General features: G+C 34.0%; 5 protein-coding genes across 10 annotated transcripts; 4 read left to right on the top strand and 1 right to left on the bottom strand.

The window, feature by feature from the left end:
• The first annotated feature begins 809 nt into the window (after window positions 1-809).
• Window positions 810-8411, top strand: LOC123216631 (DNA ligase 1-like). Of its 4 annotated transcripts, none has more exons than XM_044637117.1 (5): window positions 810-1689; window positions 1785-2310; window positions 3682-3772; window positions 6260-7157; window positions 7405-8411. In XM_044637117.1, exons 3-5 carry the CDS (start codon window positions 3749-3751, stop codon window positions 7893-7895), a joined length of 1413 nt encoding a protein of 470 aa, XP_044493052.1. In that variant the 5' UTR covers window positions 810-1689; window positions 1785-2310; window positions 3682-3748; the 3' UTR covers window positions 7896-8411. The 4 variants fall into 4 exon arrangements, 3 of the variants coding, with proteins under 3 accessions (XP_044493052.1, XP_044493051.1, XP_044493050.1); XM_044637116.1 differs by having other exon boundaries at window positions 3676-3772; XR_006502261.1 differs by lacking the exon at window positions 3682-3772 and having other exon boundaries at window positions 7405-7970; window positions 8048-8411.
• A 483-nt stretch (window positions 8412-8894) lies between these two features.
• LOC123216633 lies at window positions 8895-13146 on the top strand. 2 transcript variants are annotated; one of them, XR_006502262.1, is made up of 9 exons: window positions 8895-9125; window positions 9206-9260; window positions 9342-9548; window positions 10344-10525; window positions 10677-10851; window positions 10963-11174; window positions 11826-11951; window positions 12073-12192; window positions 12840-12867. XR_006502262.1 is itself a non-coding variant. In XM_044637119.1 (9 exons), the coding sequence occupies exons 1-9, from the start codon at window positions 9095-9097 to the stop codon at window positions 12996-12998; spliced, it is 1251 nt and encodes a 416-aa protein (XP_044493054.1). In that variant the 5' UTR covers window positions 8900-9094; the 3' UTR covers window positions 12999-13146. The 2 variants fall into 2 exon arrangements, 1 of the variants encoding a protein (XP_044493054.1); XM_044637119.1 differs by having other exon boundaries at window positions 8900-9125; window positions 12089-12192; window positions 12840-13146.
• Window positions 13147-13291: 145 nt separating this feature from the next.
• On the bottom strand, window positions 13292-17649 carry LOC123216632 (GTP cyclohydrolase 1-like). The gene is made up of 2 exons (XM_044637118.1): window positions 16618-17649; window positions 13292-14911 (listed from the first exon to the last, which is right to left on the bottom strand). Exons 1-2 carry the CDS (start codon window positions 16829-16831, stop codon window positions 13728-13730), a joined length of 1398 nt encoding a protein of 465 aa, XP_044493053.1. The 5' UTR covers window positions 16832-17649; the 3' UTR covers window positions 13292-13727.
• Window positions 17650-18494: 845 nt separating this feature from the next.
• Window positions 18495-19601, top strand: LOC123216635 (SKI/DACH domain-containing protein 1-like). Its single transcript, XM_044637120.1, has 3 exons — window positions 18495-18970; window positions 19239-19372; window positions 19457-19601. Exons 1-3 carry the CDS (start codon window positions 18663-18665, stop codon window positions 19480-19482), a joined length of 468 nt encoding a protein of 155 aa, XP_044493055.1. The 5' UTR covers window positions 18495-18662; the 3' UTR covers window positions 19483-19601.
• A 3176-nt stretch (window positions 19602-22777) lies between these two features.
• Window positions 22778-25319, top strand: LOC123215916 (ER lumen protein-retaining receptor erd-2.2-like). 2 transcript variants are annotated; one of them, XM_044636216.1, is made up of 6 exons: window positions 22778-23182; window positions 23863-24062; window positions 24333-24473; window positions 24550-24630; window positions 24740-24867; window positions 25263-25319. In XM_044636216.1, the coding sequence occupies exons 1-6, from the start codon at window positions 22954-22956 to the stop codon at window positions 25282-25284; spliced, it is 801 nt and encodes a 266-aa protein (XP_044492151.1). In that variant the 5' UTR covers window positions 22778-22953; the 3' UTR covers window positions 25285-25319. The 2 variants fall into 2 exon arrangements, with proteins under 2 accessions (XP_044492151.1, XP_044492150.1); XM_044636215.1 differs by having other exon boundaries at window positions 25105-25319.
• Window positions 25320-26062: the final 743 nt, after the last annotated feature.

Genomic DNA, 26062 nt, shown 5'->3' with positions numbered 1-26062 from the left:
TAGTTAGATAAATATATGACATATATTACCGATTTGATAATACATATAAGTGTAATGAATTATCAATTTTATTAAAAAATTAAAACTTTCAAATAAAATAAGGTAAATACCAATTTCTTTATAAAACATTAGGTATAATTTTACAGTGGAGCCTTCCGATAATTTATTCTACACATCTAGTGAATTAAATTAACCATATTATTATTATTATTATAATATAAAGAAAAAGGCAAAAAGTAAGGATAAATCAATAATTGTCTTGACCGTATAATAATTACTTCATTTTAAGCGCATGTATGTGATAACCATAAATTAAGTGGTGTTATGGAAGAATTAACAAAATAGATCTATAAATGATTATTAAAAATAATAAAATTAGTAAAATATTATAATTTTTAAAATAAATATTTAAATTTAAAATTATATTATATTTGCAAAATTTATCTAAAACAAAAAATTGATAATTAAACAAATAAATATTTAGATAGTTTTAAATGACTAACTTAACTATATTAAACAAATAAAATTATAAACTTATGAACATCTCACAACCGTTTTATTTGATAAGACAAAAGTTTCCTATCATAATTTTAGGATATATTTTATTTAAATAATATTTTATTAAAAATAAAAAATTATTTATAAGATTATAAATATAAATTTTGATAATTATAAATAATTATTATATTTAATTAAATATAATAAAAATAAAAAATAATTATATTAAATAAAAATAATTATTGTATTTCTTTACCGTATAAAAGTTCATTTAAATGTAATATAATGTTTCGTTGACGTTAATGTTCGCATTCTCTCGTGTCCGGATCCTTCTTTTTGGAGGTTTCTCTCACCTCTCACCCTCTTATAAATACTCTTTCCCAAACTCCATTGTGGTTTCTCTTCCCTTTGATAAGGGGTTTTTAAGCCTTTCCCAACAACATCAAACAAAACCCTTGCTAACTTCGATTCTTTGAGCAAGAGATCTCTAATGATACCACTCACTCACCTACTCGGACAACTCCTTGTTTTCCTTTATTGACACGCCCACATAAACACACTTCCATTTATACTATAATTTTCTCCCAATCTTTTAATGAAGAGTTTTGTTTTCTATCTTTTTTACCAAAACTGTCTACTTTCTGTCATACTTAACAAAATTTTTTAAAATCCATAATTTATCTTTCATTATTCAATTTAATTCGATAACAACTTTTATTATGATTTTCTATTAATGTTTTCTCTTTCTTACTTGTGTTTAATTATTAGTTTTTCGTCAAACAATTATCTAGTTTTATTAGCATTTTTTTGGGTTTGAACAATTGAAATTACGGTTTTTAATGACTAGAGGAATCTGTTGACATATTTTGTGTTGCTTCATTTATCTAGGGTTTGGTGGGGTCGTACTAGAATTAATTGTTGATTGTGGATTGTGGTTTTTAAACTATTAGGTCATAAGAAGAATACACGCTGCATATAGAAACCGAGGACTTTGGGTTGTATAGCTTGTATTTAGAATAGTTTAAGTTATTGGGATTAAAATCTTCTCATTGAATCTGCAAAGGGCGGTCTAGAGGCTGAACTTTAATCTGCAAAAAGGGATTTTGAGAATTGCTTTTGAACACCCAGTGGCTGGAAGCTTGACATAGATAATAGATGGTGATAAGGAAGTGAAGATTTTTTCATCAAAAGGTTAAGATTGTGGTGTATTTTTACTTCCTCTAATTATTTGATCTTCACAGTCTGGGAATTTTTCCTTACATTGGTTGGTTTTTGCTGATGAGCAGGTGATGTTATCCCTGTTGGCCTGTAGTAATCACGAGAAGAATTGAATTTTATTGGAACTTCTGCATTTGTCGACAAATCATTATGGTTGAAACTTTGATTATTTGGCGGCATTGAAGTTAGATCAGTGTTTAAGTAGAGTTGAGCATTCAAGCCTTGTGGGTTCACTTAGTTCCATGCGAATTTTTTGACATAATTTTGCAATTCTTAGGATTTGAGTGTAAAGAAAAAGATATTTTATTTACTGGGTATCAGGTATCTTTTGTCTGGGAGGTGAATTTGAATGATCATTTTGTGATATTAAAGCTGGAAATGATTGCGAGGGCATGGTGCATGGACAGGGGCATAGTTTCTGGTCTATTCCTGTGTTGGAACAAAGGTATAAAAACTAGGAAAAACTTTTCAGTTGGTAGAAGGATTCTGCTTTGCTGTTTTTAAGGATCACGTGCAATGTCTCGCTGCTTTCCATTCCCGCCTCCTGGATATGAAAAGTGTGCCAGAGTTGAAGATACAGACTTGCTAGCAAAGGTTTATATGCCGTAGCTTTATTTACCTGCCATTATTAGCATGAGTCCTGCACATTTTATTTGGATATTGCTTTTGATTTCTGTTATATCTACCTTTTTTGTTTATATTAGATCATATTAATTTTGTATCTTTTAACTTCCGGAAGTTGGTCCTGGATGTAGAGTTAACTATCAAGGTACATTTGGCTCCAGATAAAAAAGGAAAAGAAAATATGTGTAGATAAGTAAGTTTAGATATAGTTTTTGGAAACCATGAGCAAAATTTTTGCAAGCTAGAAGATTGTTTATTTGGGCCACTCAGAAGGGATGGTCATAACAAGGCATAAAAATACTGAAAATATTGTATAGGGGACAATTGTTTGGAAAATAATATAGGGGGAAAGATTGCCCTTCGAAGCTTGAACATGGACCAAATTGTAAGGCTATGTTAAGTTCAAAGGCACACACTCTTACAATACATTTTTAGCAGTAAATTATAGATGACTGTAATAAAATTTTGGTAATATGATTGGATGCTGTTAGAAGTAGGAAGAAGTTGCTTACAATTTAACCATCTGACAGTCATTGAGATTACAGGGTGCTGAATTTTTATTTTATATCTGGGATATTTGTCTTGTAGACACACTGTGTTGGCATGCCTATTGAAGGAAGATTGAGAACTTTGTCAACTCTCAATATGTTTTACTTTCGGTTGGCTGCATCATACAAGAAGTACCCTTGCATAGACCTTTAGGAGTTTGAAGGAGTTGCCATCTGATAAATTTGTTATCTGAACAAAATTGCAGCCAAATGAAAAATTGTATCTGTGTAAGATTGTAAACCAGTGCAACTGTTCATACAGGTTGTCGTTTTAGCTTAGGAAATTTTTAGAGAACAAAGTGGAATGTTTACTGCAATGTGGCACAGTAGCCCTATTATAGAGTGGACATTTTAACACAAACACACGCACTAAAAAATATGCACTCTGATTTGAATCAGATAACATTTTTGTTTAATTTTTTAACCTATGCTCAGTGGCATGCTTTTTTTCGTCTACTCATAAATAATGTGCACAGCTCAATCACTTACAGTTTTTTAATGTTGTAACAATTAATATTAGCTAGATCTTGAAATTTCCCATTTACATATTTTTCTTATAAATAATTGATACAACTTACAAGGCTACACTTGATAATGATTATATAGCCCATTTATGTATCTACCTTATAAACTTTGTTCCAAGGATACACTTTGATAATGATACAGTTGTCAAGATATAGTTTTCTTTCCATATATGTTCATATGTTTTTAGCGCTGAAAATTAAAATGCTTGTTTGGTCTCGAACTGGTAGTAACTTTGTTTTAACACTTATTCCTTTTACTGAAGCTGCAGTTTGGATTAATATGTGACGACTTAAAGGCAAAAGGCTCCTTTAATTACTGGGACATTGTTTTGCTTGATGTGTTTTTTGAATAGGGATAAGGTAAATGCATGATTTCTACTAGGGGATTTAAATGTGACCATATTAAATATGTGTGAAGTTTGGTTATATAAGTAATGTATCCTCTTAGGCATAAGATTGACAAGGTTTTCTTAAAAGGTATAATCTGATATTTATGGTATTGAATGTGCTGAAAATGTAGGATATGATGTGTTGGAGTTGTTTACTTGTTCTAGTATTTTAGATTAGAAGTGGTTCACATCTTGTTCTTTGGGTAAACTCCGTTTGGTTGGTGAAAAATTGCCAAAACTGGATAATATTAATATTATCTTTTACTATCTATGGTATAGTGTTAGATGAAAAGGGAGTTTTAGGAAATTGAGGATACAATAATTATTAAGGTAATGCAACTGGATTCAGAAGTATTATTTCTAATTGAGCATCCCCATCTTTATTATGAACTAATATAACATTCTGGTAAGCATTGTTGAGTTTAGCACAAATAATTTTTCATCATCCTCTAATTGTCACTACTTGAACTTTTCACTTTTCATGGTAGTCTGTATAGTGTACTAGCATAGAACTCAGTTACAATGGAATTGGATCAGGAATATTTGATCTTTCTTATCTGCAGAGACTTCTTATCTTACGATTTTAATATTTGCACATTAGTGGCATTTTGGTTCCTTTAGCTCTAGTTTTTAATTTTGAATAAAGTATATTTAAGATATTCAATTTGTAAAGGAAGAACTAGGTTATTAGCAGAAATTGAAAACTTTATATTGAACAGTTCAAATGCTCTGTCATATGCCTCATTCTAGTTAATTTTGAATACTCAGTTGGGTGCATATTTTACTGTGTTCTGAAATCTCTTTCTCGTTTTGGCAATCTAAATCTTTATATTAAAGAAAGTTATTCCAAAATCTAGCAAAATGTGGCTTACTATCAGTTGAAGCAAAACAAACTATTGATATCTACCATGGTGTTGCCACTCTTGTTCATTGTTGACCTGCAGCAGTTGAGCAATCATTTCTATATTGAACTGTTATCTACTGTGGAAATGCAAATGCTACTCTTGCTTTGGTTCTGTAGTAGTTATATATGCTTTCTGCTGATTTTATGTTGTGAGCATGCTTTCATAATTACATCTTGAGGGAACTGAAACACCTTTGCAGAGTAATCACATTTCCATGTTTTTCTAATTTATGACTTAAGAATAATTGTGGTATAGTACCTTAAGAGATTTGAAGAGATGATAGGTGTTTCCTGGTATGCCTTGGTTGCATCATAGGGCCTTGTTTAGTTCCACTGGATAGGAATAAATATTGCATCAGTAAATTCATGGATTCTAATGCAAATGTTATCCAAATGCCAAAATTCAAGTGATCTCAATCTGCAAAAAGATGTAAGGGATGGTTGTTTTGACTGATATGTTTCGTGTATCACCATTAATGTTTCTGTATGTTAATTTGAATACTGAGAATTATGATGTTAAGTAATTGTGATACATGAGCCACATTACCTGCTTTTGAAATATGCGAACACATGAGATTTTTTCTTCGTTTGTTTATTTCAGGAGTATGCCCTATTTCTTCTCTTGTCGCTTTGATCGGATTGCTTCATGCGTTTGCATCTTGTATCACAAAAATGGTGTTTTTCTTGCATGATTTATATGAATGCATTTTTGTCTCCGTCCATAATTTTCTTGGTGTCTTATTTGACTTATCCTTCTTCACAATGTTAATATATCAGACATTAGCACTGACGGGTCATATAGATTTATATACTGGAAGGAAATTCCCTAAGGTTGTAGTTTTCCATGCAACCTATATTCTTCTTAACAAAATGCTTTAAATTATTCCTTATCTATAAGCTTAAACTCCTGACGTAGTGGTCATTTAAAATAAAGAAGAGATCTTCTGTTATAATCTATCACATGTAAGGATCTGCATATGTATCTATGCATGTGGTAGCATCCTTATCTTTTTTTTTTTTTTTTCCCTGTTTCTACATGAAATGTTATGAGATAGCACTTTTTGTTTTTTGAGATTTACTGATAATTTAGGCTGGTGCCTTCTTTATATGGAATTGTTATATATTTATATTTATAGTTCCTTCTGGAAGATCGAATTAGGAAAATGTACTTTTGGTACTAACTGACATGACTTTTCTTGATGCTGATTAATAATCTCCTTTGTCCTTGCCGTTAAGAATCCTTTTCATGTGGAATGAATCAAAAGTGTTTGTTTGATGATTATGTTCTTTTATTTGAAGTATTTGTCTCCTTGTTAAAAAGGAGAAATGATTTTATATTTGGCATAGTATATGACAAAAAACATATGAATTAAAGATTTAATGGTGACAATTCATCAGCTTGGTAACAGTTTTGAATTCCATTTGCTTATCATTTTTGCACCCAATCTGGAAACTTGCCCTTTGTTGTTTAGATAGCTCTTTACCTTACCATGCTTAGCCGTTCATTATTTCCCCATCTACTTCTAGTAAAAAAATATTATTTTCTCTTACAAGGAGAAAAAATGTAAAAAGGATAAGGACAAGGAAAAGCGGGAAGGTAAAGTAAAAAGGAACAAAGAGAAAGAGATTAGTAAAGAAAAACACAGTGATAAGAAAGATCGGAAGGAGAAGCACAAATACAAGAAGGACAGGGATAAGGATAAAGACAAGAACCGGATCTCAGATGCAGAGAGAGTTGAAGGGCCGCAAGAGTGCTGCAATGGAGGGAAGATTAGTCCGAACCGCCTGCAGAATAAAGGGATCAATGATTCTAAATATGTGCAAGATTTGGCAGAGAGAATTAGGGATGAAGATAAAGCAGCAGGAAGCCAAATTGTTCAGAATATTACTGTTACAGATCGAAGAAGAGCAGAACTTCCAGGAAGGATTTTGGAGTGCAGTACTGCCAAATTGGAAGAGAAAGAGAAAGAGAAAGGAAAGAATAAGAAAGAAGTTGATAAGAAAATCAATGGGCAAAGGAACCATGTTGAGGCTAGAGGTTTCGGAAATTCAATCGTTTCAGGATTCTCTGGTACTGATCAAAAGAGATTTCAAGGAATCACTAAACCCGTGGAGAAATATGATGTTGAGAAGCAGTTGGAGGAGATAGAAAAGGATAAGTGCAAAGAAACTGATAAGAAGGGTGATAAACAGAGGGATAGGGATCGAGAGAAGAAAAGCAGATCAAAAGACAAAAGCAGGGATAAAGAAAAGATATGGGAGGAGAGAGCGAGGGAGATAGTTCAACCAAGTAAAGACCAGCTTAAATTAAAAGACAGCCCAAAAGGCAAGGGCCTCCTGAATTCTTCCAATATTAGACCAACAGATGTTTCAAAGACTGGCAACAACAAACCTCCTGGTCAGGGAAGTCTTGGTAAACGTAAGGAGCTTGAGATAAATGGAATTTCACATGGTGAGTCCTTTCTGTTGCATTTTAGTTCTTGGATGGTCTAGTGCTTAAACCTCCTATGCCATGGGAATATCAGTGGTAATTTAATATTGAAAAACTTGTTAAGGTGCAGTACTTTATTTTCATTGCTTTGGCCTATTTACTTAAGAACCTTGTAGCAAAACTTTGGGATGAAACCTTTGGTTGTAGGTGTCTAGTTTTGTATCATTTCTTTTTTATTTTGTACCTTATTCTTTTCACTTTGTGACAGACTACGGAATTTGGCCTAATAAATTGCCGATACCTGTCTCATCCTCTCACCTGGTCACCAAAAATGGAAGAAAAATGGAACCATGCCAAACTTTGATCCACTTTGTGACTGAGTTTCAAGGGGCAGATTGTAATCATAAAGTGCATTCCAAGGAACACACGATTAATGGTTTAAGTAAAGTTCCACAACAAATTTTATGCTCAACTAAGCCTTCGCCAACTATTGATCAAGGTAGTGAGAATTGCAAAGCATCTGCCAAACCACCACACCCTGATTCCAAGTATCTGAATCAGATCCTTTCTACTGTGCCCAAAGTGGAGAATTGGTCTGATTTTGATGACGATGAATGGCTGTTTCGCAGCAATAGTTTGCAGTCAAAGAAGGCTAAAGTGGGTTCTCCTGGGGGTGATGTGACATTGCAAGTGTGGGCAGAAGCTCTGCCCATAGAGTCTGCTGGTGTAACAGGTCTGCCATATGTCATCCCATTCTAATAGATAACTTCTCTTCCACTTCCATCATTGCCGATTTGGCTGTTACCCGGAAGTCTAAACAGACCTGTTTTGAAGGTATATCCCAGGCTCCTGCGGTTATCGGTTTATTACTGCATTTACTTTTGATTGCAGTACTTTAATTTCTGTTGCAGTCATGCTATTGGTGTCCAAAATGCTTGTCTTGGAAGTGATGTGGTGCGTCTTTCAGGATTGTGTAAGAGGAATTTTCTTCTTTTCAGGACTGTTAAAGAGGTTTTGAAGTTGATTGTACATGTGAGAACGCTGTTTAGGTGTTATTGGAAGAATATCCCTAAATGAATTTGGAGAAGGGGATGTGTTAATTGAGGATTCTGAGATGGTTAGGGGTCATTTTTTGTTAGCTTAGAGTTTAAAGTTAGAAATATCGTACAAAGTGAGTAGGATTTTGTGGTCCTTGTTGCGCACACAGTTTTGTAAAGATGATAAATCTTAAAATTTACATTAGAGTGGGAGAAAGGAAAGAGGCATTATTATTCATTCGATCCTTGACTTCTGTAGACATTCTGGTAATCCTTGCCTTTGAAGCACAAGCTGGGAAGGGTTGCGTTCGTACTTTCAGAACACATTTTTCAGCCCCATTTGATTGGTTAGACTGATTGGACTTTTTGTCATTCTATGACAGAATATAATTTCCAGAACGATGATGATCTGTAATTTGGACGGTGCACTGATAATTATTTATTTGTCGCGCATGGGCCGGTTTCCCAACGTGACAAACCATTGAAACTTTTCTTCGCTGCTTAAGTAATTGATTATACAGTAATATACAATTACTATCACTGGTCTCTCCCTGATATGGCTTTCAATTTAGAGCAATTCTATATGGATTTATTTTAATTTTGTAAATAGGTATATATTTATATTATTATGTGATTAAATATTATTTTATTTTTAATTTAAAATTATTTAATTATATAAATATGTATTTATTTATATTTTCGAAATGAGAAAAATAGGGTTTATTGTTAAATTTAACATTATAATATTACAAAATGAAATCCCTAGTGTAAGAGCTGCAGAAATTATCTAGACTTCTTATCATCGGTCAACGGAATCAAATTAAAGGGTGATGAAATAATGAAAGGCCATTTGTGGCGAAGTTGTGGTCAATCTTCTCCAAAGGCACTTTGCTTATCTCTGAAGACAACCGAGGTATAGGCATGGGTGGTGATACAATCTCAATCACTCCTGGTATAACTACACCTTCTCCCTTTCTCTGTTCGTCTTTTTCATTGTGAATAAAAATTGGTGACGTTATTTTGATTATTCAGAGGAATCTCGTGTTTCCCCTCTATTGCCATCATCTCAAGCCCCTTCTTTCCTCAGGTATGTAAATGTTTTTCATTTTATTACTCGATTTATTACCCTTTCATTTCTGCCAAAGATTGAAGGTCATTTCATTTTAAGCATGAAGTTTTGTAAAGGAACACTTGTGAATGATGAGGATGGGGCCGTGTTTGGGGAATTCCCGCAAGAAACTGGTCAACTATCTCCAGCTTCCTTGGACTTTGAAGCAGAACAGAGGAGGAGAAGTTACACACAAGTCTTGCACAGTTATGATGAGTTGCGTACTCGTCTTGGGAGTTTGAGTGATGCGAAGAACAAAATTTTGAGGTATTTACTATAATTTTAACATCTCCACATGGACACTGGTTCTACTAAACATGCAGCGCACTCTCTGTGTTCCATTAAAAACACATTTTTTTTATATGTTTTGACTTATTATATGTTCTCGGATACATGAGTTAAGGAATTTTTACCGATGATTGCTTCATTTTTTTAATTTTTTTTCTTACATATAATACTGATCTCTACCAGTCTGAAAGAACATTGCTGGCCTGTCAATCTAATGAGAAATGAGGATAAAGTTCTTCCATCATTTTTATCATATATAGCTTCAAGAGCCTCCAAAAGAGTATATTTCTTAGGTCTAACAACATTACAGAGGCTCTGCAATGACTGAATGAAAACCATCTATGTTACACAATGGATATGTCTTAGTAATTCTGGTTGTTTTGAGGCCTTCTGTGAAGTGTAATATTGATTATGAAACAGACACCAAGTAAATTTTACATATCAAGAATTGTTGGTACTAAATTAAACTAAATACCAAATGTTCTTATGGATCCTTATAAATCATCTCCAATTTTGGTGGCATCCGATCCACTTCTATAGCCTTTACTAACACTACATCCTGACTTATGCGTTGAACTTGCCTACAATTAGCATGCCAATTGCATGATATGTCATAACAGGATTACTTTTATGAAATTACTTCTATTGAGTAGGACAATTTATTTTCTTAAAGCAACGACATTTGAAATTGTTCTGGTGATGAAACTGTTTACAAACATGTCTGAAAATTCATTATATATTTGCTTGATTTGATGTGTATTTTGATATTCACAGCTATGTCCCTGGAGGATGGATTGAGAATGCTGGGGGCAAAAGATTGAGTGATTATGATGTCCCAGAGACAATATCACTTATTTTAATTGGTCCTAAAGGTTCTGGAAAGAGCAGTCTGGTCAATAGAATTTCAAAGGTGTTCGAAGATGACAAGTTTGCATCAGAACGAGCCCAAGTAACATGTATGTGTCACTTAACTTGTACTTTTAACTTTAAAGTAAATTTCTGCAAGTTGTAATTGAGGAAATCTAAATTTGAATCATGTGGTAGTACATTAATTGCAGTCGTTCTGGTTTAATTAACTTTTTTTCACGTCTTGTCTTCCATTACTAGATAATTCATCTGTCGGAGATGGAACCTACTTCCTTCAGGAATATATGATACCGAGGGATTCAAATTCTTTTTGTCTTTATGATACCCGCAGTTTGTCTGATGACTCATATGATAATATTAATATGATAAAGCATTGGATTACCAAAGGAGTTCGTCACGGGGAACTTGTTATCAGGTCGGAATTGCTGACTTCAAATTTTTTCCATCTGTTCATTTTTTTCGGGAGATCGTTGTAGATCAGCATTCTATCTATTTTGAATAACTTAAATTCTGTGATGTTTTTCAGGAAATCCGATGATTTAAATTTAAGGAGCAGAATGAAGTGCAAAGCTCGCAATAATGGTTGTCATCCCGGTGAGGCCAAGATGGTTAATTTTTGCATATTTGTTGTTGATGGACTTGCAGTTCTGAAATCCATGGAAGATGATGGTGATGCAGAGAAGCAATATAACCAAATAATTAAAACAGCTTTCAACTGTCCCTACTTGTCATTCAAAGGTATATGGTTCTCAATCTTTTTATACCATTTTGTTGGGGGAAGGTACTTGACTTGCATTCCACTCCAGCAACTTCAGTCTCTTCACTAAGAAACCCACACACAGCAACCTACACTCAACCAATTCTCAACCCAAAGCAATATGACAAATAATAACAAATGGAAATGGCAAAATACTGCAGTATGTCTTGATTTCAGCCAAGTATACAGTGTAACAGTAAATCCAGAACAGTATATTGCTTGGCATTCAAGAGGCCATCACTCTCCTTCCGCTTATCCTTTTATATCCTTAACATCCTTGATTCCTCTCCAGCCTTTATTCTCTTCATAACCGGCAGACCACTCACAGTGTGCCATGTTCTTCCTCAATTCCTTGTGGTCCTGCCTTGCTTTCTATGTGACTGCCACTTGTGCTTCTCAATTTTCTGCCACTCGTGCTTGTTTTCCTTCTTGTGGGACATAGACATGAGTCCTAACAGAGTTCGTGTGACCAATTCAATCACATAACTTTTGCAAGTGAATTATATAATCTTTATGTTAAATGTTTCATCCATCTATCTTCTCCTCATGTTCCTTTATTTATTCTTCTTATATTATTTCATATCAGTGAGCAATATCTCTTTATGGTGGTAAAACTTGTTTCTTTGTTCCAGATGATAAACCTGTTGTTGTAGTGACACATGGTGATTTACTTTCACTCACTGATCGAGCTCGCATCCGCATTTATCTAGGGGAGCTGCTGGGTGTACCACCTGTGAAACAAATTTTTGACATTCCAGGTGATCTGAACAAGTTATTTGATCCTTATCACTGTTATTTTGATTCTCTGTGATTCACATTTTGGCCTGTTGTTAGCATGAATGATGTGATAATTTCGAGGAACTAACCATCAGTTACTAGCTTCTTTTGCTAGCAGAAAATGATGATCCAGAAAATGAGTTGGTAATAGTTGATATGTTGCTCTACTGCCTTGAACATGCTGATAAAAATCTTCCCCATAAAAACTCTGCCAGGAACAAGGTTTGGTATTCTTTGAAGATTTACCTTCTTAATTGTTATAATCCTTTTCTTTGTCTTTGTCTTTTCATTGTCTTTTAATCATATGTATTCATGAAATTAAATAATAGAAACTTCTATTTTGCTTCTGCTTGGTGAACCCTTGTTTATATATGCCTCCAAACATACCATTAGAAAGTCAAATATGTAAACAATAAATTTTATGGTTTTTTTTTTTTTGTCTAAAGCTTTCCTTGTTAAAAAGGATGACTTCTTGATTTGGAATCTTCTTTACTGTTATTGTTATGCATCCTTTCCCTTAACCCGCACCCAAAAAAACGAAAAATAAGGAAATGGTTTTCTTGTTTGTACCCTTGTTTTATTTGATCACTGTGCTTAACAAGAATTTGGTTTCATTTGTTTTGGATTTCTCTAGAAGTTTTAATACTTCACCAGTTTTGTTAACCCCTCTTTTTTGCTTGTAGAAATTTTCTTCTGACGATAATGTTTGATAAATTATTATTATTTATTTTTGTCATCACAATTCACAATGATATCACACTAATGACACCAACCTGCAGTTTGTGGTTTCAGTACTTTCTGATATTTTAATTTTATCATATTGTTTCTGTTTATTCAAAAGCTTGCTGACTAGGATCGCTTGTATGCAGGTTTTTCATCTTTCTATATTGTCATGGAAACAAGTTTTAATAATAGTGTTGGGGATTGTCATATTATCATTCAAGCTACAACACCTGCCTATTCATCGTGCCCCAAAATCAAATCCTCATTTGGAGTGGCGTACCATCAGGCATTTGTGGTTAGGATAGGATTACTGGCTTATGCATCTGGTATCTACTGCTCCATGTAAATAAATCCGACTGACTTGAAAGTGCCTTTATTTCAATAAGTGCATGTTACCTGTATGAATTCCGAATAATCTTTTTCTTTTTATATATAGACATGATCTTTATAGCATTCTATACTCTTTGCAAAAGTTGCACATATGTGTATTTCTGCCATTCTCTACTCTTTGCAGAAGGTTTTTACTATCAAGAAAATACATCTTTCCCTTGGAGGAATAAAAAAAAAAAAGAGAGAGAGAGAGAATCTCAAAACAGAATCACACTAAACTTTTTTTTTTTTCCATTTCCATGTGATGAACTGCAGTAAAAATATGGGAGTTTTTTCCAATATCGGAAGCATATTTTAGAAAAGAAAAATGGTGTACCGAGAAAAAACCATGAAAAATTGGCATGCCTTCCAAAATTTCTATACGAAGGGGTTTATGCTACAGTAATGTAAGTTGAACTTGAACCTAAAATAAATGATCATGAAATTTGAATCCTCAGTTATGATGCCACTTCTGACTAGGTGCAGATGCAATACCATCCTCAGCGATACCAAGAATGACTTTGAGTCAACCATGACAGGTCTATCACAACTCATCCACTGCCATGCAATCGCCAGTGCAGATGCAAGCATCCAACAAGAATAGCAAAGAAATGGCTTTATCGATTTGTTTCTATCACAATCAACATGGGTGGGGGTCCCAATTATCAACCTCCCAATGTAGTCTTTGGAATACTCTGTAAAAACATTGCCCTGACTGCAGGATCAGTTGAAAATCGACCCAGCACAGCAACAGTTGCTGTACTACTTCCAAACTTCTCAATCCCTCTAGAGATCATGCAGGTGTGGCTAGCCTCCACAACTACCATCACATCACCCCCTAAGATTGATGAAGCAGTCTCAGCAATCTGCCTAGTGAGTCTTTCTTGTACTTGGAGCTTGAAACCATAAAAATGTACTATCGACTGTAGAAGGGATTTTCCAATTGGATTAAATCCTTCAGTGCAGAAGAATCCAATATGTACGACACCATGAAAAGGAAGTAAATGATGCTCACATTGAGACCAAAACGGTAAGCTAAGCTCAGAGTGTACTTGTTCCTTATTGTGTTCTCTATTGGGTTTATGTATATCCATTCTTCTACAAGCAAAGCTGTTAAACTTCATCTCCAGATTTGTGTTCTGAAAGTTCATGAACCACTTCACAAAACGACTAGGAGTTCCTAAAAGTTCTTGCCTGGCTGGATCCTCCCCCAGAGATCTGAGAATTGAAGTAACTGCAGCGACCATTCCTTGGTGGGCTGGTTCTAGCTTTGAAGAAATTTTAGCAGTTAAGGAAGACTTGGATGGACACCAACATTTTTCAACAAAGTCTTTCATATGAATTTTATTAACATTTACACCTCTGAATCTCAGAAGACTCAAAAAATCACTCCAAACATCTGCATCTTGATCTTCGAAGACTCCTGAACCTGAACACACCAGTGCCTTCACCCAACCTTGATGATTTGGCTCAAGAAAGGCTGACTCCAGACTTGGGAAATGCAAGTGTAAGCATTGCATTATAACAGCAACACCGGCAGGCTTAATCCCATGATGCAAAGCTGAACACACTTCGTATACGAGACGCTGTGGGTCTTGGAGCCGTTTTCCAAAAATATCAGCAACTCTGGAGAGCTTGCTTAATCCCAGAACCCGTTGACCAGAAGGCACGTAGCCAACATGACACTTAACTTGGAATGGAAGCAAACAGGATTCACAGTATGAGAAGAGGTCAAGATCTCGAACAATCACAAGCCCACCTGCTCCACCTGCATGACCAATTCCATTATCTAAACCTACTTCAGGAAACAAAGCACCTTGAACAATGTCTTTCACATTTTGTCTGTAACCTGGAAAGGTAAGAAACCACTTGATCAACAATTAAAAGGAAAACCAATATTTCCAAAACAAAATCTATATGAAACTACATAGCTAGAAAAAAAACTATTAAATAACAAATATAAAATACAAGTTAACAAGATCAATTATTTTATGTCATGGAATAATGCATTTAGGCTTCACAACTAGAGAATTCTGAAAAGAAAGGCCTCTGACTCAATTAAAGATGAGTGATTATCTGTTTACACCAAATGATTTAATTGATTCCAACTGCCCTGCCTTATATGTTTGAGTGTGTCAACATTCCCACAGCACAATAAATCTTCTGCACCTTGTATATTTCCATTGATAAAAAGGAGAAATATGAGGTAGGTATGGGCCATGCTGACAATCTCTCTTTCACCTACTAGAACTAGGTATGGGCCACGGAACCACTACAGATATTAATGCAGAAAAGCAAGATATGATGAAAGAAAAAAAGAATTTACAACAGATTGGCATTGTGAGGAACAACTATTATACCAATTTCATTATTGGGGAGTCAAGATGTCTAGAAAACCACTACCGAATCAGTCACCAAATTCTTAGTGCAATAAGCTTGAAGAATTTACCAATAAACCAAATAATAACAGATATATTGTGTGAATATAGGTAAGTAAACCAGTTCATGCTGCTCTAGGCATTTATCAACAATGGTACATCTCACCTCACCCTGGACCCCAGCCAACATTAGATGCTAGGCTCAATACACCCAAAAATTACCAACTAGTTACAGAAGCATCGCACAAGAGAAAACATAAAGAGATCAATAATTAATAATCCTTCTTATTATTGAACCTAGGTATAACTTGTGTAAACTACATATCTAGACCCCCTTCACTATTTCACATGTTTAAGAACCCTAATCCATCACCACCAATGAACAAAATGATACAATAAATTAATCACACACTGGTTTCCCGATTATATATATGAACAGAAGATGAACTTTTTTCACAATGGTTTAGCTCAACCACATCTGGTGGCTGGGGTTGGTCGACAAGGGAGAGGAAAAAGTAAAACTCTATCATACTCTCCGATGTACTCTCTATCCATGAGGGCTAGTTGAAACATATTCTGCTTTATTTGGCATAACAAGGACAGGGTATATATGAATGGAGCACGTTCTAGGATGAGAATCCAAGTGATCTTGCATATGGAGAGGGGCCTGGGTAAGCAATCAGAGTGGCCTAGCAATATAGAAAGGATAAGCAATCGTAGTGAACATGCAGCATATAGAGAGAAAGCAATTATGAAACAAAAACAGAAATGTTGAAAGAGCTGATAATAAAACAGCCGGAGTTCAATGAAGAAAAGTCACACAAGGTAACCCCCCTAATTTTCATAGTAAAAATCAATCTGCTCAGCTGTCCACCAAACAGCCTGAAAAGGACCAAGAACTAAACTAAATGATGTCGTGATGAAGGTTATAGAAAACAACATTCATGCCTCTATTTATTGAACTACACAGCAAAAAACATGAAATAGCCTAACCACCTAAAATTTTAAAAGATTTCCCATTATCGATACTTCACAGGAGAAGTTGACATGCTACGATTGAAAAAATAGCGTCCAACCGACTAAGGTTCAACGAAAAACAATCACTAGAATACAAATATGCTGTTTTCACTAATTAAGTAAAATCACCAGAATAAAAGTGAATAAAGGTAATAGGCACCTCTTGTTCCTTCATGAAGAGCCTTGGCGACGCGAAGAGGGGTCTTTTTGAGACCTTCCCTACTGACATCTTCACCTAAGCCCTGCAAGAGAACTTTAACAGCCTCTTCAATAGCGAGAGTCTCAGGTTGTTGCTCAAAACCAAGCTCAAGGCCACTCAGTTTCGCTCCATTTTCAAGCTCCACATGGAAATGCCCCTCATCCAAAGCGCCCATTGATAGACTCAACAAATCCCACAAATACCACAGACCCAGATCACAAATCAAACCAAACGAATCAAACAACAACCAGAGCTTTGCAACTAATCAGAGACAAGATTTAAAAACAAAACACAGCCTATCAATGAAGCACCAAAAAAAAAAAATCTATCAAACAACAATCAGCAGCAAAAGAAACAATACTGATATCGAAAATCCAAAGTAGTCAGATACAAAACAAATGCAAACGACAAATGAATGAATGACAAAACTAAACACTAGCTAAGTAAATGATAGAAAGAATTAAAAAAAAAAAAAAACATGAATCGAAAACAAACGCTACTGAGCCCAGAGGAACTGAAATGACAGCAATGAGGAACCGAAGTGAGAAATCGGATTGAGAAATATAGAGAGAGAGAGGCCAAGACAATAATAATAAAATAAAAGGAGAAAATCGTAGGGTTGGCGTTGATTATCGGAATGTGTGGATGCTGGATCTTGCAATGTAATATAAATGTAGTATTAAGATTATATAAATTTAAAAAAAAAAAAGGAAATATTAATAGGGAACCATCTCCACGTGAGGTGCTGCTTTTGTACGGGATTGCAAGATCTTGTCCCTACGTCTGAAACTGAAACTAAAACTACTTCCTTTACTGTCCTCTTTTCTCGTTCGTTAATCGCTATCTCCCGCGCGACCCAATTTGCCAATGACCAAACACACAAAACGAACGATTGGGTTGGCTGGTTTGGTCGTGTAAATTTGGCTATATGACCATTCACCACGCAAACTTTAATGAACTATCGATTTTTCACCTTTAAAATTTAAAAAGCTCATTTATCTATCCATTTGATTTCAGTGTAAATTACTATTTTATTTTTTGTTAGTGAAATGACCAAAATGGTCTAATCGTTTATTTGGCCCGTAAATATTGACTGAAAAAATGTGGGACCAAAACTAACCAAAAATGGGTGGAGTTAGGGAAGAGACAACAACATTTTACCAACCCACTAAAGAAAATATGAACCCACCGCCTCTTCCGGATCTACATCTAATATGCCTTTTGTACTTTCCCACACTTTTTGACCATTTTTTAAAGATTTCACTTGGAAACAACTTTCTATCGCCGCCTCTCCCCTTTTTAATTTACCAGTTTAGATGGATGAGTTAAAATTTTCTCCATCCTAGTACATTTCTCCTTCGCTTTATTTACATAAATAAAATCTTATTTTATTTTATTTTTGTTCACTTACTTTAATCAAATACTTCCAACTGATAAGATTTCATTACGAATCAACATCTATAACATTTGAATTGAGTTGGTGAAAGTTGAGTATTGATTTAGTTGTCAAATAGATTGAATTGATTAATGTAAGTGACAGGTTCATTTACCAAACCTCCGTTTAGTTGAATGGAGTTGGGGGACTTTATTTTTTTTTTTAAGATTATTGATCAGTTACATATTTTAAAATAAAAGAAGCAACTTTATGTGGAGACATTTGTCAAAATTAAATTTTGACAAATTTGGGATAGTGATTATGGCCGATCACTGGATTATCACTGTATCAGATTCGATTTCACCTGTTTAATAGGATAGATTCAGCTTCAGAGGGATAATCAGGCTCATATAACATTTGCTCGATATAAAAAAAAAAAAAAAAATGATAAGGTTGCCATGGGACATCATCTACGACTGTGGATGAAGCTTATGGAAACGAAGTTGTGGCTCGGTCCAATTGAAATCTAACGATATCTGGATAAAGATAAATTTGGGCTTAGAAAGCCCAAGAAAATTGCAAGCAGTCGTTATAGGACCCTAAACCCTAACACAAACAAAACCAGTATGCCATGGAACCTTCACACAGATGCAGAGCACGGTCATCGTCATCCTCCCTTCCCCCTCGTCATCATCATCATCATTTTCACCATCACCATCAGCACCACCACCACCACCATCACCACGGTCCCTTGATCTTCTTGCCTCACCATCATCACTTGATCATCTGCCCTTACCACCACATAAATCATCATAGCTATCATGTAAACGCTACTTTTACTCCTCTTCCGCCCCAAAATTCAGATCAGCCTTCGCAGAATCCTTTCAAGTTACAGGCGGAAGCTCGCCTTTTCAAACATACTTCTCATTACGATGCTCAGTAAGTTTGCCTCAACTCTTTTCTTTTGTTGTTTCCTACTTCATTTGATTTTTAGGTTTGCAGTCGAAATCTCTGGCACCACGTTTCAATTTATTCATCATCGTTTGTCTACCTCCAAGCCCAATATCTTAAATAAATTTGAAACGGAATTGGCCAAAATTCCTTTCTTTTTTTAAATTGTACATCTACAATTGGTTTATTAACTTGCATAAGTTGAAATGCAGTTATGTGGTTTTTCTGAGTTTTCCTGGTCCTGTGTGATGAGTAGGACGTGGACGTTGCAAGATGAAGAGAACACAGGTTTAGCAGAAGAGGAAGAGGAAGAAGCTGAGGAGCCCATCTTTGTTCTAACTGATGAATGGAGAGAGTTTTTTGCAGCATCTGAAGCCAAGAGAAAATTGGGTTAGTTGCACACTTTTTCCTTTTTTCAATCGTAGTTTAAGGTTCTAATTTAGATTGTTTCTACTTACGAGTTATGCATTGCAGCGAAGAAGCAGGCTAAGAAGAAATAGCAGAAACCGACAACATTCCGGGACGATCAATCTTTCAAGTATGAGATAGGATGTGTCGTAAATAAAAATGTTGTCAAATTGCCAATTATGCAACATATATATATATAATTTGGAAACCATGATGATAATCTCTAGCTTTGATTTGATCTTCTGCGGATTCTAGCTCCCCGTGACATGTTGGCCCTTGAATCCCTGCTCCTGCTCCTTCTATTTAGCCGTGTTAGTTGAGACTCCCATTGCTTCCTCCACTCTCTTTTCTCATCCAATTCCTGAAAATCCATTATCAATAAAATATAGTTTGTAATGTAAATAAAAAATGTTGAGTAGTTGGAAATTGAGCAAGCTACCTCTTTGCAATGTAATCGTTTCCTCGAAGAGAAAGCCAGTTGTTTGTCGTACAAAGCTCTGCTTACAGGGTCGGACAGAGTCTCATAAGCTTCTTTTACCTGAATAAACCTCTTTGTGTGTTCTTCTATTCTTTCTGGCGGCGACACATCTGGATGGTATTTTAGTGCAAGTTGCTTGTAAGATTGCTTGATCTCTGCGAGTGTTCCAGTCTCTGAAATGCCCAACAATTCGTACAAATTCTCTGTGCCAACGTACAAATTGTTAATGATAGAGGCCCCGGGTCTATTTTGAAAAGACCCAGATTGAGTTTTTCGGGGAAAACTTAGTTTTTGAAGATGGAGATGGGAATTGAAAGCAACGTTAGAACAAGGTTGAAGCATGGAGTTTGTGGTTGAGAAGGTTAATGTGATGCAGCTTTGGAAGCATGGTTGTCTTACAGCTGAACCGATCATGGGCTTATTGCTCAATCTTTATTTGCTTTTTCTGTTTACCTTTGAATTGCGATCTTTATGTTGCTTTCTCTGTTTACCTTTGAATCGCTTATAAAGCGAGGGAAGTCGTAATGTTTGCAATGGGGACAGATTGAAGATTAGGTAGAAGGAAATTGATTTCAACAAGTTGGCTGCCGGCAGCCGAAACTGGAAATTATACGTAATTCCCCACTTGGGACTTGGGAGATTAATTATGATTATTATGGAGATGTAAATTTCCCTGGACCCGTTTTTGTTGAAAAACAAAAAAGAACTAAAAGTGGCAGCCTTCTCAGACCTTTTCTTTTTGTTTCGGATTGGCAGTCATACTTGATGACGTCTCTTACTTAAATTTTGAAGGCCTGTGCTCCATCAACTCAACGGTGGTTCCAGTGGAGATAAGGAACGGTCATAAATGTCACATCTGTCATATGCTTATTCATTTAAAAAATATATATTTACTCAGTGATTTCTTAGTTACAATTTTTTTCTGACTTTCTGTTTATTCGTCAAAAGAATAAAAAAAATTGTCATACCAATTTAAGGAAATACAATCTATAAAATAAATGCATTATTGGAATTTTTTTTTTCTAATATATTATACTTATTCAATACTTTCTAAATTTGAAACAAATCAGACCCAAACTCGTAAATAAATGTCAATCATTTTCAATTTCTCTCTTGATAAAGTTTTTGTCTGTTGTTACATGTTGCATGGCCTGCATTGAATCATGTTAAACAAAGTTGTACACTATATTAATAGCAGATTTAACATCACTACAGAATGGATAGTTGTAAGTCTTCAATAAAATTTTCTAAGTAGATCAACTAACAAATTTCTTCCGCAATTGCCTTAAACTCAGCCTCAACATTACCAAGAGCAGCCACTAGCTGCTTTTTGCTTTGTCAAATTACTAAATTACCCCATAATTTTACACGAAAACCTGAGGTGGAAAAGCTATATTCAAGTGAACCCACCCAATCTACGTTAGTAAAGAGAAATATCTGCCTGCAAAGTTAACTAAGTAAGCCATTTTCATTACTTATGAATTGATGTCAGTGCGGATCATGAGAAATTAAGTTAAAGTAATAAAATAAGAACTTGAACAATCATTCCAAAGTGCGGAATACTCGTTCAATTTATGTCAAATAAACAATTCAAATAACATCACGTTATAAATAAATTAAATAATAAATTATCGTTTTAATAAAATGAAAACTCATATTAGATGTTATCTAATTGAAATTTTATAAAATAACCATGATCCCACAAATTGATGTTATCTCTGTACACAATATTTACCCTGAAATTGATAATTTTCATATCTTCATAGCCTTCCCTTGACCAAAGAACAGATAGGAGAGGAAAGTCAAGGTTGAAAAAGTGCTTGTCATTGAACTATGTAGGTGATTTTAAAGCTCTACATAAATTGAATGTTGTTATAGAATATCTAGATTTAACTTCATAGATGTATGCATGAGACGTGTGAAAAATCTTGGTATAGGATGATTAGGCGTGGATCTGATTATCTATTATTGTGTTAAGATGAATGAGCTTTTTGTAAAAGAGATTTAGTTGAAAAACTGTAACTGAGATATGAGATTGATGTACCATTTGAGTCCTTCGGGCATGACGTGAACGTTTATGCTTGGTATTGGTGAAATAAATGAAATTTTAGTTTCTAGAAAACTGTTGTTATTGCATAGTTTAAGTCATAATGAATGCTTATATTAAAATATAGTACAACCATTCGTATATGATAAAAACTGTGCTAGAATAAGTATGGCGCATCCCATGTCTAGATTACAACTTACAACTCCTATCATTAATTCGAATTTATATTGTGTCAATATAAATATAATATAATATAATATAAGTGATTATAATTTTATAAAATATTATTTGTAAATCAACTATTGTTGATACAGTCTTTCAATATTTTTATTATTTATCATAATAAATTTTATTAAAGTAATATTTTTTTAAAATATTTAAATCGATTCGAATTATATTGAGTTACTTTTACATAAACTTTAATATTATCAAATTAAATTTTTAATTATATCAAATTAATTAAAAATAAATTTTGTATTAAAAAAATTAATTTTAATGTAATTTTTTATATTTTATTATATTACAAATTGTCACCTCAATTTGAGCTATTATTAGCCTTAAATTATAATAAACTCGTGTGAAGTATAACCTAGCAAAAGTACTGCAATTAACTTCATGATTTGACCATTCTGATTAGATTATAACCAATCGAACGGTCTAGATGCAAACTACACTGTACATCCGATGTACACCTTAAAAATTCTCACCTAAAGTCAAACAATTCCAAATGACAAGTCAACAGAATGTCAAATTTAACAAAAAAATAAAGGCGCAAATCAAAGTTACCAAAAAGGCAAGACACTGGCTTAACTACAAAACGTACGTGTCAATCTATTATTAGCTGTCAATATGGAAACAATTCAAGGCCACTTCACCGACTGCATGTGGTCGTCGTGTCGTCTTAATTCCCTCCCCTCTCTCCGCCATCTTTAGCAAAACAAACCCAAACGCACACAAAGCCCTAGATATTTAGATAAAAATAACTGCGTTAATTTGTTATCTATCCTGAAAAACAAGAAGAAGAAGAAAGCCGTGATTATGGGGGCGAAGAGAGGAGGATCTGGTGTGAATGTGGTGCTGCAATGGTTGAAACGACAGCCTATGAAGGTGAAGAGTTTTCTTGCAGTGACTTTTGTGGTGTGTTCTTTGATGGCTATGAAGCTTTGGGTTAAAAATCATGATTATTTCTTCATTGCATCGGAGGCTATCCATGCTGTTGGTATCATTGTCTTGATCTACAAGCTCAAAACCACGAAGACCTGTTCTGGTATAATATTCCCATCGATCATCTCTCGTTTCGTTAATTATCTTGTTTTTGGTGATTAATTTTATTGTTTTTTTAAATGATTTTGAATGTGAGAGTTTGTGGTGATTTTCCGATGGGTAACTTGACAATATTTTTGTGCGTGAAGATTATTAATTCAATTCAAGAAATTTTTCTTTTTGGAAATTATATATTGTCTTTGGAGTTCATTTGAAATAAATTACAATTCAAAGAATCGAATGCACAATATTAAAAGGATGATTTTTATTGCCTCTTCTAAGTTTAAACGGGATTTTGTTGTTTTTAAGGAATTGAAGTTATTTTGCAGTAGATTGGCGACCTAAATCTAAATTTACACTCTGTTATAATCCATGATTCTTGTACATTTCAGTTTGTCTATTGCTGCATTTGGAATCAAGCCTGTGCTGTTGTGGACCTCAGATTCATAGATTTAATATCCACCATGGCAACATTTTCACTTTTGAAATTAAATATTGACTGATTTTCGTGATAATATCAGTTATTAATAGCGACACAAGCTTAAATGATGATCTTGTTGCGAGTAGTTCGTTGATCATTTAATCATCTCATGAGAAAGTTTTCCATTCAGTCGTGTAGGCTGCCAAAGATTTTTTAAACCATGTTCTGATATGTAAAAGTTCCCTTGCAATTATGATTTTCAGGTCTCTCACTAAGGTCTCAAGAACTCACAGCCCTGTTCCTAGCTGTAAGGTTGGTTTGTAGCTTCCTTATGGAAGGTGACATTCATACAGTGCTAGATTTTGCAACTCTTGTACCCACAGCATGGGTTATATATATGATCCGCTTCAAGTTGAAATCAACGTACATCAAGGACTTAGACAACTTCCCCTTATACTATATAGTAAGTACCCTGTTCAATGCCATCTATAAATAATACTAGATGAACAATTTATTTAATCAGGATCCAATTTCCACTGCCATATATTATATGGTAATTGACTAATTAGCTGTTGTAATTCATATTGTGTGCCAGTTGTGTGAAAATTTTAGTTTCATATATGACTGGAGATCTAGATAGAATGTTTAATTTATTCATATCCATTCTCTAGAAGAGCATTGATTGTTGTGACTTGTAAAATCTTATTTTACTTGTCTTGAAACTCTATGACAGGTGGTACCTTGTGCTATCCTTGCTTTATTAATCCATCCTTTTAGCTACCATTTAAGCCTTAATGGGTTTCTTTGGGCATTCTGTGTGTACTTGGAGTCAGTCTCTGTGTTTCCTCAGCTTCGAATGATGCAGAACGCAAAGGTATAAGAAACTCAGTTTTGTATTGATTTAGCAGTTACAGTAGTTAACTTATGATTTTCCTGTTACATGGTTTCAGATGATTGAACCATTTACATCTCGTTATGTATTTGCGTTGGGTGTTGCAAGATTCTTGTCTTGCGCTCACTGGATTTTACAGGTTAGTTCTAATATTTTCCTGATGGGTACAAATTTATTCTCCAATTTATCCCCATTTTTGGGCTCTTTTTATAATAGAACTCAACATTTTGCAATTTATTTGCTTATAGGTTATTGAAAGAAGAGGGCATTATTTATTTTTGATTGGACAAGGATACCTCTGGTTCCCGATGGCTTTCGTTGCTGAAATGGTTCAGACGTTCATCTTGGCTGATTTTTGTTATTATTATATCAAAAGGTACACTTCTTTCTTTCACCAATATTATTTTTAGGATTATTATGTACATAAATAATAGACATAAATAAATTTATATATAAATAATTATATATTATTATCATATAATTACATAATAATTATTTGTATATAAATTTATGTTTATTATTTGTATATATAATTTTATTAATTATTTTCACCTTCAAACCGTCCATTTTCATGGTCATATTTCTTTTTTTTTTTTTTTTTGGGTTATTGCAGTTTAAAGGTTGGAGAACTTATCATGAGGATGCCTGTTTAAATTTCAAAGTTTAGATTTTGACATGTTAATTACTAGCAAAATGGATGTACATTTAAGCCCAGCTTTTTTGAATTTTAAATAAGCTTCGTGGCATGAAGGTAATCGAATATTTTGTCAGTTTCTCAGGGTTTATGCCGTGAAGACCATTTTTGACACTATTGAAGATATTTTATCATGTGTGTCGCTGTGTGCTAGTTTTTTTCTTTTCGGTAATAATCACCAAAATCATAAATAAATTAATAAATTATCACTTGCATGATAAAATCTATTTAAACAAATTTATCACACCATAAAGGAAAATAAATTAAAATAACCCTTTTGAAGAGGGTGGGGTGTGTTCCATCACTGTATTTTATTTATTTATTTATTTATTTTTAATTAAGCAAATAAGTATTCCTGACAAAATAATAAAACGTGAGTTTATAAAAAACAATTCAGAAAAGGAACAATCAAAACTTAACAATCCAAAGAAAGCAACAAGCAAAGAAAAGCACAAAGACAAATTGTCCATCCACCTGTCCTACCTTACAGACAAATTGTGATTTTTTTGTTACTCTTAACGAAACCCTATTTTTTTAAATTAAAAAAGAACTCTACTATTTTTAAGAAATTAAAAATCTCATTTTCACTTTCACACCCAAGTTCCAACTTAAAATATGAAATCAATGAAGAAAGTTCATCACATTCATATATCTTATCCACCAATAATTAACTTTAAATTATATATATGTATGATGATGGTCTATTGTTCTTTGGTTTTGTAGCTACGATTTCTTACCATCAATTATTGTATAAAAATCACAACATTATGTAGTATAAGCAACTTTCAATTACCTTATACTGTGACGAAATTTCAATCACTCACATGCCCTTCAAACATCCATGACAAGCCCTTCCTTCAATCATGCATGAAAATTT

Source organism: Mangifera indica, chromosome 5 (genome assembly GCF_011075055.1).
Source record: "Mangifera indica cultivar Alphonso chromosome 5, CATAS_Mindica_2.1, whole genome shotgun sequence".
In the NCBI taxonomy this organism is placed as follows: domain Eukaryota; kingdom Viridiplantae; phylum Streptophyta; class Magnoliopsida; order Sapindales; family Anacardiaceae; genus Mangifera; species Mangifera indica.
Note: the sequence above shows the minus strand (reverse complement) of the source record. Positions and strands in the feature narration are given on the sequence as shown.

Coding starts and splice junctions, on each gene's coding strand:
- LOC123215916 (XM_044636215.1), top strand. CDS start 22,954: ATGGGGGCGAAGAGAGGAGGATCTGGTGTGAATGTGGTGCTGCAATGG. Junction 24,063..24,332: donor ACTTCCCCTTATACTATATA/GTAAGTACCCTG, acceptor ACTCTATGACAG/GTGGTACCTTGTGCTATCCT. Junction 24,631..24,739: donor GCGCTCACTGGATTTTACAG/GTTAGTTCTAAT, acceptor ATTTGCTTATAG/GTTATTGAAAGAAGAGGGCA.
- LOC123216631 (XM_044637115.1), top strand. CDS start 2,233: ATGTCTCGCTGCTTTCCATTCCCGCCTCCTGGATATGAAAAGTGTGCC. Junction 2,311..6,259: donor ATACAGACTTGCTAGCAAAG/GTTTATATGCCG, acceptor TTCTCTTACAAG/GAGAAAAAATGTAAAAAGGA. Junction 7,158..7,404: donor GATAAATGGAATTTCACATG/GTGAGTCCTTTC, acceptor ACTTTGTGACAG/ACTACGGAATTTGGCCTAAT.
- LOC123216635 (XM_044637120.1), top strand. CDS start 18,663: ATGGAACCTTCACACAGATGCAGAGCACGGTCATCGTCATCCTCCCTT. Junction 18,971..19,238: donor ACTTCTCATTACGATGCTCA/GTAAGTTTGCCT, acceptor TGTGATGAGTAG/GACGTGGACGTTGCAAGATG. Junction 19,373..19,456: donor TGAAGCCAAGAGAAAATTGG/GTTAGTTGCACA, acceptor TATGCATTGCAG/CGAAGAAGCAGGCTAAGAAG.
- LOC123216633 (XM_044637119.1), top strand. CDS start 9,095: ATGGGTGGTGATACAATCTCAATCACTCCTG. Junction 10,852..10,962: donor CACGGGGAACTTGTTATCAG/GTCGGAATTGCT, acceptor GATGTTTTTCAG/GAAATCCGATGATTTAAATT. Junction 11,175..11,825: donor TCCCTACTTGTCATTCAAAG/GTATATGGTTCT, acceptor TCTTTGTTCCAG/ATGATAAACCTGTTGTTGTA.
- LOC123216632 (XM_044637118.1), bottom strand. CDS start 16,831: ATGGGCGCTTTGGATGAGGGGCATTTCCATGTGGAGCTTGAAAATGGA. Junction 14,912..16,617: donor TCTTCATGAAGGAACAAGAG/GTGCCTATTACC, acceptor TTACCTTTCCAG/GTTACAGACAAAATGTGAAA.